The sequence below is a fragment of the Eschscholzia californica genome, unplaced genomic scaffold (assembly GCF_041429995.1).
Source record: "Eschscholzia californica isolate CP2 unplaced genomic scaffold, dmEscCali1.0.p SCAF_1, whole genome shotgun sequence".
Classification (NCBI taxonomy): domain Eukaryota; kingdom Viridiplantae; phylum Streptophyta; class Magnoliopsida; order Ranunculales; family Papaveraceae; genus Eschscholzia; species Eschscholzia californica.
In genome coordinates, this window is record NW_028238198.1 from 48,462,456 (window position 1) to 48,477,029 (window position 14,574).

General features: G+C 39.1%; 1 protein-coding gene across 1 annotated transcript; it reads left to right on the forward strand.

Moving 5' to 3' along the window:
* The first annotated feature begins 386 nt into the window (after positions 1-386).
* Positions 387-4,031, forward strand: LOC147567298 (uncharacterized). Its single transcript, XM_086657395.1, has 2 exons — positions 387-432; positions 3,340-4,031. Exons 1-2 carry the CDS (start codon positions 387-389, stop codon positions 4,029-4,031), a joined length of 738 nt encoding a protein of 245 aa, XP_086513521.1.
* The last annotated feature ends 10,543 nt before the right edge of the window (positions 4,032-14,574 follow it).

A 14,574-nucleotide genomic window follows, 5' to 3' on the forward strand; every position in this document is an offset into this window, starting at 1 on the left:
TATGATTATGGTAACCAATATATGGACAATCAATTAATATCTTATGTGAACAACAATTTTATTGGACAAATGATAGAATAAGAAATCTTATAAGGATAACAATTTTAAAGAAATCAAATGTATTTAACTATGCCCTACAAAAAGTTAGAATTCTTAATTCAAGTCTTCCCATTTTCTTCTTCCAAAACCCTAGTTCTAGTTCTCTACATATTTACTATAATAAAGGTTATGTCTCTTTGTTGGTCTTTAGGGCCTGTTATGTTGGTCTTTAGGGCCTGTTATGTTGGTCTTTAGGACCTTTTGTTACTTTCATTTTCTCCAGGGTCGAGTGTTTTGATCATCGAAGAAGAAGGTGAACGAAGCATCGACTATATAACTACCCTTAAATGGCGAGTGGTGGTTGTACCAGAAGTAGCCCACCAGTTAGACCAGGTAGTTCCAGAGGCAACCCAAGTGGGCATATCTTGGCTTGTTGGCTCGTTTGGTTATGTCTTTGTTATTTTAAACTTCATGTTGTAATTCTCATTAGCCTTTTGGCCGTTATATGAAGTTTGATTTCCAAAAAAAAAAAAAAAAACCCTAGGTACCTTATTCTTCTTCTTCTTCATTATTAACAACCACTAAATTTCTAGATAGAGAAATCAATCCTTCTTCACTACTCATTACTGGAATCTTCATCTCTACAATATTAACCATATATATCTCAATCTTTTTTCTTTAATACAATTCTATGGGCCAAAATCCTTTATGAAGAGCGCCTCTAAAAATTCACGATTAATGGGCGCACAAAATGGCCAAGCCCATGAACTAAATGACAAATGGGCCCAACCCATTCATTTTCAAGCATCCAGAGTGACGAGAAATACACGCACATTAAACAAAGGAATCAACCCTTGATAGAGAAGTCAGCCCTGCACAAAAAGGTTGGTCGTTATTTCCTAAGCATATATCCGTTGACGTATTACTGTTATTCAAGATAACAGTTGACCAAGAATATCATCAATATATCCGTTGGATGGGAGTTACGGTGTCCGCATTTATGTCCATGCGTTACCACATTCAAGATGACAACCCACCACAAGGTGACAGTTGACCAAAAGAGACAGTAGACCACGAAACACTATATAAGGATCATCTGATGATCAACGAAGGCGGCCAATTCTTCGCAATCAACCGACTACTTTCTCTCACCTCGATCACTTAAACCTCTAGCAAGCAACTTACGGGTTATACTATCTTTCTCTCTCTAGACGACCACCTAATCAAGGAAGACGACTGATTTTTCTATCTCCAGACGACCACCTGATCAAGGAAGATGACTGATATTTCTCTCTCTAAACAACCACCTGATCAAGGAAGACGACTGATCTTTCTCTCTCCAGACGATCACTTATTTAAGGAAAGATGGTCGATCTTTCTCTCTCCTAACGACCAAAGGGTGCAAACATTTTATCTCCCTCTAAGACCAGAGAATTAGGTCGGCACCATCCTTGTGTCCCAAGGAACTTACGGTCACGTGTGTTTCATTTCTTGTCACAGGTTAAGCCAAAAGACGCCGTCGGTGCGCATAAAAATATTAACAGGTGAAGGTCTGATTTCCGGTTAACGGTCCAGTCCCGCTGACTTCTTGACCCACGATTTCAGCCCCTCTCAACTACGATCGTCGAATCACATAGTGAGCCGCAGCTAACTTCGTCCAGATCCTACATCGGGTTACACAAAAGAGTATCGATTTGATTAGAAGACATGCCTAGAGGAATGAGACATATAAGTAAGGATTAGATCAAAAAATATGTCTAAAATATCAGGAGAAAGCTAAGGCAAATATAGTATGAAGGTCAGAACTGAAGGAGTTTTGGGTTAGGCACTTAAAGCCCATTAGTGGGTCGGCCAAGACATGGTCGACCACACTAATAAGGGTCGGCCAGACCTAGCCCTTTAGGGCATAGGATCGTCGGCCATAACGAAGTAGGAGTTTCTATTACGGGAAAAACCATAAGTCTGTTTCTATCATGGTAATTAGGAATCCTAATTAGGGTTGGACTCTGACTTTAGGAATTCTATATACGGGCCTCATTAGAACAAAAATTGGCATGGAAGATTCTCAGAGAGATTTCTACCTTTACTACATCAAGTAAAGAGAGAATAGTTCCCGATTATCTATCTAGTCTAAAGAAAAAGGTGTTCTTCGTCTAACCACCGAAAAGTTCTGGCTAACTTGAAAGCGGGAGGTTGATTGTTCAGGTGTCTCAAGTAGAGGATCTACAATTGAAGCTCTTAGTCTTCAAGAAAGAAATCACATTAGGCTGTGGGAAATAGCAATTAAGGTAAATCTTTAACTACTTAGTTCATGTTTAGCTTATGCATGAGATCCTGGGGATATTAGTGCTAGACATTAGATATCTAATATTCCGTTTGAAACACAAGGAGACACCATAACCCAACATGAGCAACTGATCAATTTCTTCTTATTTTGTTGTTGAATTTTGAGACATGCAAAATCCCTTTTGTTGTTTGGTATTATGGAAAGACTAACGACTTTAACCTATCAGAAATCAGAAAGAAACTCATGTTTTATCAAACGAGAACGATTCGATTTCTTCAAGAACCTCAATTTGGCAGGTCCAATGAATGTCGAGAGAGCAATGGTTAGATACCAGGAACGTCAATGGCAGTAAAAGAATGTTGGAGGTGCTGAATACGGTCAAATTCTACCAATCCTTAGCCTTTTCATGAGGATTCCATCATGGGCAATATCCAATTCATGATAGGGTTCAATTTCAAAATTTCCTTCCTTTATCCCTTGCTTTATTTTCATTCTTCATCCTAATTAAAGAAATAAAGAAACATATTAGGTTCTTTGAATTCATAACCAATTGAAAAGGGGACAAGAAAAGTCCTATCTTCGACATTCTTCTAGTTGGTTGGGATCCCAAGCTCTCAAAATTACGGTTTACCCAAATCCGGATTTGTTGATATTTCATTTGAAAAGAGATTTTTTCAGATTGAGTTAATAGAGGTTGTGGTTTCTTTGCAGTAGCCATTAAAGAATAAAAATAAGAATAACAAGAAGAAGAAGAATTATAGTCAAGATATCTAATCAATAACTTTTTTCTCCCGGGTGGTGTGAATACAGTTACTGGCAGCGCAACTTGCCGGATTAATCCCTCAGTCGTATGAACGAATCTGTAACCGATTTTATAGCAGTTATGTTGACACTTCCTGTCGGTTCCTAGCAGTTTTATTCTGCAATTGTTTTTTCCCTTTTTATGTTCTCTTTAGGAGATTATTTTATGAGATCCAATCTCTTTTAATCTTGTTCTTTCTCTACTTCATCAGATCACTTCTTCTCCGTGGATTCTTCAAACAACCAGTTCATCCAATACTTCGCGGCACTTTCGACCAAGGAAATACCGACCATTACAGTGGAGGGTAATGATCTAGCCGGTTCTGTATTTGAGAGCAACAAAAACGGAGTTATTAAGTTCCTCAGTCCCAAGAAAATTAAGATCGGTCAAGCTATGTATCAACTTTTTCGTGTTATTCATGGACCAAACAAATTTTCTCTTACCGGATTAGTAGATAAAAAGTTCTTGATTTGGTTTCTCATTGCAAGTGAATTGGAACTTGCTATTGAAAATTTGCCTTGGGTACTAGCAGAGGACTTAGTTATCTTGAAGGCATGTGATATCAATTTAGCCCCTGAAGATCATATCTTCAATTCCATTCGGTTTTGGGTTCAGATGCACGGTATCCCTTTGGGACACCTCAATTTCACCACGGTTAACCGTTTCGCTCAATCTTTAGGTCCATTGCTGTCGGCTTCCCCGACTGACGCTACTAAGTGGACCGTTTATGGTCGTGTGAAGATTGACTTCCCTCTTCAGAAGGCTTTACCCCAACGTCTATACTTACGTCTTTCCAACACTAAACTGATATTGGTCTCTCTCCAATTTGAACGATTACTTAAGTTATGTACCTCATGTGGACTAGTGGGTCATTCGATTAAGTTCTGTCCAATCATACTTTAGTTTAATGATCTTATGGAATTGAATTTAACGGATAAACAACAACCGTTGGTTCTAAAGGCTATGGAGGCCAAGTGTCTGGATTCATTTAAAATTCCTTTCCATGTTAGGGGTATTAATAGAAAGGTGGAATCCTTTTCCTCAACAAACTATGCTACTATTGCCTGTCTTCAGAATCTTGTTAATTTCCCTAATTATAATAAATTTGGTTTGGATAATATATTTCAAGTACCGTCCATAGGCCGAAGTGGTGGCCTTTTTTTTTTTTTTTTTTTGGAAGTCGACTACGATCAACGTAAGTCGTTACATCTGGCATTGATACATCAAAGATGTGATACGCTCAATAACTGCCCACTCAAACTGAAACAAGACCGGGCCTATAGCCCAACAAGATAATGGCCTAAAGCCCAACTACATTATTTACACCCTAATAATCCCAAATTAAATACCAAAGATTCCACCTTCTCTGGGATTCGAACCTGAGACCTTCAGGGATTTCTGGAGTTTATGTCAACACCTTGGAACCACTTGGGCTGCCAACCGTTGACGTGGCCTTTTGTTTTTATGGCCTAATGTTTCTATCAATTTCTCTAGTTCTAATTTAATTCATGTGACTATTATTGGGCTCAATAGCAAACCGGATTGGGACCTCCTGTGCATATATGGTCCCCCTCGTCCCAAGACAGGCAATCTTTTTGCACCTCTTTACTTACTCGGATGTCCGTTATTACTAACCCTGTCTGTGTTAGATTTTGTGTGTATTTAATACAACTATCTAGTGTTTTAAGCGGAATCTCAAACATCTATATGTTTAACACTAGATTACCAGGATCTTAAAGCATGAACTAATCAATGAACTAAAAGAGGAAAAATACCTTTATCGCATTTTTCCCACGAACCTTTTCAATCGCGTGTGAAGATCGAGAGTTCCAAGTGTCGGTCCTCTACTTGAGACACCGAGTAGGTTAACTTGATCTCCCTTCCTTTCAGTCTGCTTGGACTTAATATAGGTTGAGAAGAACCCTTCTTCTTGACAGATAAAATGGGAGCTTTTTCTCTACAATCCTCTATCTCCACTAGTTGTGTATTGAGAAAGAGAGAGTTGTATAATTTTTCTTCCTAAGAAAATTCCACACCTTTTCTGTTCTCTAATGACCCTTATATAGAGAACCTTTAATTAGAATCATATTCAAATTAGGTCTTTCTATTTTTCGGGTCACAGAAAAGATAATTACCAAAATACCTTTTTTGGGGTACTTTGGCTTTTCCCTTTAGTGTGGCCGGCCAGGGCAGCCCACTATGGGCTTTATCTGGACGGCCCACTTACCTTGGTTGGCCATCACATGGCCGGCCCTTAGAGCCTTACTCCGAGCACCCCTTTTGGGCCCGGTTTTTTTTCTATCTTGTTCCGAATCTCTATTCGAAACTTTTCGGCCTATTTAGTTGGATCTAATCCATCTTTAGCCTATTCCTGTCTAGTCAAATCTCTCCGATCAAGTTACCACTCTTGTATGTAACCCGTTGTAGGATCCGGTCTATGTTAGCCGCGAATCACCGAAGTGATCCAACGATCGTAGTTGGCTTTTAGCAAAACGCTACGACCCCTAATTGGACCGGACTGGATGATCTTCACAATATGGTCATCGTTATCCTAGCTGAAAAATTGATCGCATTGCCATATTGGTCGAAGGACACTCCTTCGGAAGGACATCTCCTTCAGATCGAACGGATATATCCTTCAGTCTGTTGCATTGACGATCTTAATGTTATTACTTCGGCCACAGAAAAGTGGGGAGGAAGTTCCCAATTACCTTATGTTAATGAATTTAAGAGCTTTATTTCTCAGTCTGGACTGTCAGACTTGGGCTTTAATGGCCCTTCATTCACCTGAACCAATTTTCGGTCTATTCACCACCTTACTCAAGAACGGCTGGACAGAGCACTCTGCAATTATTCTTAGTTATTTAGTTACTCGGATTCTAGACTTTTTCATCTTCCTAGATACAATAGTGACCACTGCCCCATTCTCCTCAAATTAACAGTGGAAGGTAAAGTGTTGTAGAAAATATCTAAATTTGAAACTTTTTAGGCTAAACATGACCATTATAACTTTACTGTTCAACAAAGTTTGGAGGGTAGCACTAGTAATTTCCATAAAAAAGTCCTTCAAGTTAAGAACTCTTTACAGAGTCGGAGTAAGACTGCTTTTGGTATACTTCAGAACAGGATCAAAATCCTTAGGAAACGACTCTCTGATTTTCAATCCCAAAACCCTACTGACGTTTCCCTCCAAATTGAGAGTGAAATACAAGAACAACTCATTTACCTAGAGGATGTCCATAGAACTAAGCTAGAAGAAAAGTTAAAACAAAAATGGGCCCACAATGGAGATAGAAATTCTAAGGCTTTTCATGTTGCAATGTCACACAGACGCCAAAAAAGAATAGGATCCACCAACTTACACTTCAAACTGGTGCCATTTCTACTAATGAAAAAGATATTGCTGATGTGTTTTTTTTTTTTTTTTCATAATTTATTTCAGGTTGAGCCTATAGCCTCAACTTCGATCGAGATATTAAATGCATACCATGATATCGACGAATGATCTGGGCCACATCTCAAGAAGATCGACTCCTGAGGAAATAAAAGACGTAGTGATGAATACGGGTTCAATCGAAAGCCCTGGTCCAGACGGCCTCCTTTGTTATTTCTATCAACACATCTGGGAGATGGTGGGACCCGTCTCTTATCTAACACATTCAGTCTGTTTTTTTTACTTAGGTAAGATCGATCCTAACATAAACCTCACTACAATTTCTTTGATCCCTAAGAATCGACATTCGAGTGCAGCATCAGATTATAGGCCCATATACTGTGCAACACGATCTATAAATTCATCACAAAAATTTTTGCCAACAGAATACGACCCTATCTAAAGCATTGCATCGCTTGGACTCAAAACGCTTTTCTTCCTAATAGGAATATTATAGATGATATCAGTATTACTCAAGAGCTGATCCGTTCTATGCGTAAGGCCAGTGCTCGCAATGGAGGGTTTTCCCTCAAAATTGATGTGGCTAAAGCGTACGATAGGGTCAATTGAGACTTTCTCACAAAAGCCCTTATAGCTACTAGCATCATTGGGCCCATTCTCGATCTTATTCTTTCATGCATTACGACCCCTCGTTTTAACATCCAAATCAATGGTTGTCTCTATGGAGACATTGAACCATCTAGGGGTCTTCGGCAAGGGTGTCTGTTATAACCTTACGTTTTTCTACTTATCTCTAAGTCTCTCCCTCCTCATCAATCACTATGAATCAAATAATATGTACATGGGTTACAAAATCACCTCTACCAGCCCTAACATCTCCCACCTACTCTTTGCTGATGACCTAATACTGTTTCGGAGAGCGAAAACTAATACCCTAGAATCTATCATCAACATTATAGATACATATTCCCAATTTTTAAGACAATTAGTAAACTTTGACAAATCATCGATCTTCTTTGGCAGAGGTGTCCCTTCAGATATCAACATGCTTACACCGACTCCCTCCCTGCCCCTCTCATGCATGATGAAGCCAAATATTTTACCTCATTTATGCTTAACCCTGGAAATAGAATTGATAGTTTTAATTGATTAGTGGAGAAATTAGATAAATCTTTGGCAGGATGGAAGAATAAACTCATATCCCAAGCTGGGAGGACTGTCCTGGTAAAATCTATTCTAGTTCTTTTTTGTACTTATCACTTTTAGTCACCACTTAGTACCTAATCATGTCATCAAATACCTAGAACATATTGAGAGAAGTTTTTTGTGGGGGCATACGATTGGTGAAAGGAAACTTCATCTCATTAATTGGGGCATCCTTTGTTCTGCCAAAAAGGATGGTGGACTAGGCATAAGATCTCTTAGTGGGGTCAATGAATCTATGCTTAGCAAAATGACATAGAGGTTTCTCACCAATCCGAACGCAATATGGGTTAAGTTGTTATCTTCTCAATATATTAAGTCAAGGGATTTTTGGTGTTGTGAGCCTCCATCCTCAGTCACACCCTTTTGGAGAGCTATTCTCCATACTAGAACTACTATGTCGACTAATGTTAGTTGGAGGGTTGGGGATGATTCTGATATTCACATTACCAATAATCCTTGGCTTTTTTATATGCCTAACAAGAGACAAGATTAAATCTACCACATAATTTTTGTTAGGTTTCTAACTTGATTGATGCAGACCACTCAAGATGGAATCAGGAGATACTTCATACCTACTTCACTCCTCAATCTATAGTAGTCTTTAACAACACTACCATACCAGATATATATCACAGAGACAAACTGATCTGGACACCTATTGAGAGTTGAGTTTTCACCACCAAATTCTACTATAGGACTATTAGACCGAGGCTCGTTCTTAACCCTAACATAACAGATTTCCTATGGTCTAAATTGTGGAAGAATAAAACCATGAACCCTAAGATCTAATTATTTATAAGGAAGATGGTACATAATGTTCTCACTACTTTTAGTAACATGGGGAGATTTAATGCAACAATAGACCAGATGTTGTAATACATGAGCTATTGAGACCATCGATCACCTCTTTGGTCACTATCCTAGGTTTAGAGACTTGATTCAGACAACCCACAACAATGATTTGAGTAACCTAATTACAGATCCAATAGCTAATCTAACAGATCTATTAAAACATGATAATAATGGTAATGAAATTTGGCTATTGTATACTTATCTTCTCTGGGATGGTGGAAGACTAGAAACGAGTTGAGTTCAACTCCAGATCTCCATCAATGTTGGTGGTTGACGAAACAAGAGGTTAACTGTGCTTAACCCTTCTCTCTCTCTCTCTCTCTCTCTCTCTCTTTACCTAACATAACAATTTATTGCAGGAACAGAGTTGGATACCTCCTGATGTGGCGTGAAAATGCCACATTTAGGTCACTTAACTTTGATTAGTTAGTTCTTTTCGAGTTTTATTTCTAATTATTTATGTGTTTTTATTGCTAGGTAGTTTATTTGGGGTTTGGCGTGTAATTCGGAATAAAGAGAGCGAATTATCACATTTTCATCTTATGCGGCAAAAGGGAAGAAAAGAGCACCAGGGGTATTTTGGTCATTTTGGTCAAAATCAGAATTCAAAGAACAAGTGAAGTCAATTACGAGTCCGACGGTGAAAACGGAAGTCGATTCGGAGTTCGGACGGAGAAGTTGTGAAGGAAAGAAGCCGAGGTTCGGTCTTGAAACAACGATTCGATGAAGGCACTCCCTTGCTTTAGAAAGAAGCCCAACCCAAGAGCCCAAAAAGGAAGAGAATAATAGAGATTATATGGGCACCTTTTTGGTCCAAGTCAAAATGGCCTAAGACTTAGTCAAGTTTGACTAAGTCAAGTCTAGGGTTGTGTATACACAAGTGAGAAAAAGAAATCAAAAGGGGGAGACACTATGGATCATCTTCTTCACCAAGTAAGGGAGAGAGAAAAGGGCTAGGGTTCTTGAGGGTGTTCTTGGTTGATTGTCCTTGAGAGCTTGAGAGAGAGTAAAAGAGAGAAGGAGGGAGGAGGCCGGCCAACACTAAGGCCGGCCTAGCCTTGGCCGGCAGCAGCTCGGGATTTAGCAAGGAGCAGCTCGGGCTGAACCATCTTCACGGGAGGAGCAGCAGCAAGCACGGGATGCTCGGACAGTGCTCGGCACAGCAGCAGCAGCAGCTTTCACGGGATGGCCGGCTTGGACCAGAACAGCAGCTCGGACAGTGCATAGCTGCTCCGAACAGCAGCAACCCGAGCTGCTTTGGAGCAGCTCGGGAATGTTCCTAGCTCGGGACGGCAGCAAGGGACGCGTGCACGGGACGCGCAGCAAGGGTCGGTAGCTCCTTTGGCCCGGATCTAAGTGTTTTGGCCAGATTTCATGGTTTTTGGCCGGATTTCATGTCTTTTTTTGGCCGGATTTTCATGGTGTTGGCTAGCTACCCATGTGGTTTGATTTGGTTTTGGACTACAATTTCTAGAGAGAGAAAGCTAGGGTTTAGCTTTAATGGAGGTTGTATTCTAAATGGAGAAGATGATGGTGGTCGCTATGGGGAACCCAGAATTTTGCTAAGGGGAGATCGGCTGCACCTTAAAGACTCATATTTCCCGACGATCTTAGCCTCGAACCACATCGAAAAAGGGGGATTCTCTCATCATTTTCTTTCCATTTCTTATTCATTCACCATGTTTAGCTAACCTTAGTGTGTCGATTATATGAGATGAAATGTGATGAATTCGTGATTATGTTTAATATGATTTGATGTTTTGATTATAAATTGATGTCCATTTATTTCGATTATCGTTTTGATCGTATTTTCATGTGTCTTGTCAAACACTTCGCATAGTTAATAGACGAAACAAAGTATTCGATATCGATCGTAGTCTAAGTCATAATTTCATGTGTCTTGTCATGCACTTCACATAGTTAGGCGACTAGACAACACTTTCGTTGACTCGGGATTAACCGATTATGATGTTTGTTTGACTAAGTATAATCTCCGGATATACGTAGTGCTTATAGACATCACCTTAGGAGTCGAACATCGGTTATACTTTGAACATTAGGTCGGACCATACATAGTTGTAGGTTTATCATTATCGGATTCTCGAATCGACACCTCTCTCACTTATTTATCTCCCGACTCTTGTTGCTTCCCGACTCTTGTTTCTCCGACACTTCTCTCGAATCTCTCTCGCCCGTTTACTTTTAAACGTTTAATTAGTTTATTTGTTTTCATTATTGCTTATTCAATCAAAACCCCTTATTTATCTTTCTTCCTTTCCTTTTTAGTTTAAGTTAGCATTTAATATCTAGACCGAGGGATAAGACTCTTCGATATCCAAACTACCTTCCTATCCTTGGATCTATCCCGGTTTTACTGGTTACTACTTGATACCTCCGCTTGGGTGTGCAACCTTTTCGGGTGCATCACCTCCATCGATCATAAAGATAAACGCGGAGAGGTCCTTTCGACCAACAGAGGCGTGTACAGGAGCTTTAGCCAGAAACCACACCAGCGACATCCTCGGATGGAAGACTCGACGTTGCTCCGCGCTCTTACCTCTCCTCTCTGAGATGAAGGAGTTAGATTTTGGGTTGGCTTTGGCTACCGATTTAGGGCTTCTATCCTTTATATTAGAGGGTAATTCAAAGGTAATGGTGGAGATTTTAGCTGATGAGAATTACCAGCTACCGTGACGACTATCCAACTAATTGGTAAACCTGCGTGGACGGCTAAGATCGTTCAATGTGCAAATTACACATTACCCCCGAGGTTGTAATTTAGAGGCCCATAATTTGCCAAATCTGAGTTTAGCCCCAACCGACTAGGTTAATTTGAGGTTATTACTGTTAATTCCGATGATTAGTGCCCTTTTTGTATTTTTTTTCCGCTTATATGTCTTGTAAGGATATTTTTCATCTATCTATTTTAGTAAGCTTTTATCAAAAAAAAATTAGGTTTTTAATTTTCTATTGTATTCGGTTAAGGCCCTCCGATTAATTATTGTTTTGATATTTAAGGCCTTTATACATTTGTTCCCATATTAAATCTAAGTCAATTAAGTCAAACATAATTGACTTGCACTACATCCGAAAATTGTTGTCCATATAAGATATTTGGTTGTCCATATATTGGCCACCATGATTATATATGGTACAGATCCAAATATCTTGTTATTAACAGTGGGACTACATTTGTCGTGTTTCAATTTCATACACGTATTTCTCAAAAATTATAGTAGCCAGATTTTTTTTTTTTAAATGAGTCAGCATAATGCTCACATGGTTGTATCTTCTAGATATAAATCTTTCAACTCTTCAAGAGGTAATGAGAGTAAATTAATTTTGGCGCATGGGATATGTTTAGTTATGTCTCCTTCAATATATCATTCTTTAATTAGAACGATCCATGCATAACTTTCTTCACAGTTACTATAAGTTAATTTGTGACGGAAGGGAGGTCATATGATCTACTTATATGGCTATTAATAAGATCATAAACGCATTGTCCAGTAATTTCATGGAGAACGATAATTCCTATATGATTTGACAAAGTTGTTGGTACTCTGTTTACTTCATCGCCAAGCGAATGTCGTGGAACCACTTGTGAAAATATATTTAAAGTGTGAGATGTCATTATGAGGATAACAAACATATTGTGTTCCTGTATATCTTTTGACTTGTCAATTTTTAGATGAGTTTCTTCGATTAAAATAATCAAATATTAGTCGTTCCTTGGAGGTCAAAAAAAAATGTGTTGTACTTCCTACCAGGTTTTTGTTGGTATTGATCTGAAATGAACATGGCTAATGAATTTACTGAAAAAATGATACCAAATTTAGTAATTGAACTAAACACGACAGGGCACCAATGTCATTAAAATAAGGTACTTCATGACTGAAGAGTGGTTTATCCTCTCTCATATAATGAAATTAATCTCAAATAGCATCAAGTGATCTAACAATCTATTGAGTACGCGATGATAGGCCTAATCCATATTGAAGCTCTTACAGGCTTTTTGAGTTACTGATTTTTTATGGAGAAGTATCTCCCAATCTCTAATCCGTAAGAGAATTTTATTTTACCGAGATCTTTCATCTTGAATTCTTTCTTCAAATATTATGACGCTTTTTCTAAGCTCTTACACATTTCCAGTAAGATTCATATCATTAACATATGTTGGAATCGGAGCCGACTTTGGCTCGAACCGACTCGTCAAACTCAGAAACCGAACGCGTCATTGCGTTCGTCTCGTCGAACTCTTCAATTTAGAGCAAATAATCACTCGAATCCGATTCCGGGTGAATGAGAAATTCAGGTTTAAATTTTGGATGAGAAATCGGTTAAGTTAGGGTCTGATACGTCAAACGGGACAAGTTAGATCAGGGGCCATTTGAGCGAACCACGCGCGTCCAAATCTGGACGGTTGGCGTTCAGTCCGCGCGGATTCCCGAGATCTGACGGTAGCGTGTTATGGTAAGCGGGACAGAGTTGGGACACTGGTAACAGCGTTGGATCAGATAGATCCAACGGTCTGCGTCCCACCCGCGCCGGTATAAGGGTGGGATAAATTCCAAGCCTTTAATCCAACCGCTGCTTTCTTCATCTGTTAGGCACGGTTCGGGATTTGTCCATCATCATCTATGGCTGGCGTTTCCTCCGAGATTATGTGCGAAATCCAACGACCCAGAATTCAACCGACTATATAATTGTTTCAGACATAGTTTTAAGTCCTCAAAATGAAGAGATATGTCTCTTCAACCCAACAGACACATGAACCTATTCAATTCCTATATAAACCCACCAAACCCACTTCATTTCTCACATCAATTCAATTCATTTTCTTCTTCTCTTCCTTCTAACAATTAGAGGTTCTGGTTTGCCTAGAATATCTGATTGGGAAGTATTTCTAGAGGTTTTGGTTTGCCTAGAATATCTAGAATAAGGAAGAAAGAAGTTTCGAGTGATGTTTGAATTTCCGAACCGTCTAGAAGATCGAAGTCATTCCCTTCTTCTCTTTTCTTCTCTTCTAACGATTAGTATCTGATTGGAAAGTACTCTAGTATATCTAGAAACTCTTCTAACAAACAGTATTTGATTGGGAAGTATTCTAGTATATCTAGAAAAGGAAGAGAGAAGTATCCGAGTGTCTAGAAGATCTATTCGCCTCAAGAGCTCATATTATTTACGAAGGTTCGCCCGCTTTCAGAATATAGAAGTATCATCTTAAAATTCTGAAAGGATAGTCGTTGTATCTTGAAGACATACACCCTAACATTTGGTACTGTTACGGGGGTGTAAAATGTCTTAAGGAAAGAGAATATATTCTCGCCTCGACTCCATTATCTTTTGTCTATTCGGTTGATCTGAAAGAAGGAATTACTGATAAAGTCAGTATTCGCTTATCGTTTATCTCTCTATAACTTAGAGAAAGGAAGTTCCCTACTTCAACCCAGACTCTTGCTTAATCAAGAACAGACAGAGTTAAAGTGTACTCAAACCATAACCACAGAAACAACAATCTTAAGACATTTTACATAACGATTATTTCTCTGGTTATTAGATTTTGATTTGGTTTCTGTGTGTTTCAGAAAAATGGCAAGAACAAGAACAACCCTACGGCTTCTTCAGCCTAACACCACATACGTGGAAAAACTAGTGAAGTTCAAGGGAACTAACTTCAGCTTGAAGCGCAAGCATCCGTCTCAAAACGGAGATAAGCCGAAGAAAAAGAAAAAGTGGCGAATGCTACAATTGTGGAAAGCGAGGGCACCTACCCAAATATTGTCGCTCCACATATGGCAATCGAGATGAAAATGCTAAGAACCAAGGTTCATTAGTAACAGACAACGAAAATCGGAATCACTGTCTTATGACTACTGAATCCGTAAAGGTGTTTGATATACTTCATAAGATGAACCTCTGTGCAGTAGCACATGAAGATAACCTGGTTAACAACCAGAAATGGTGGGTCAACACTGGGACAAGTCATCACAT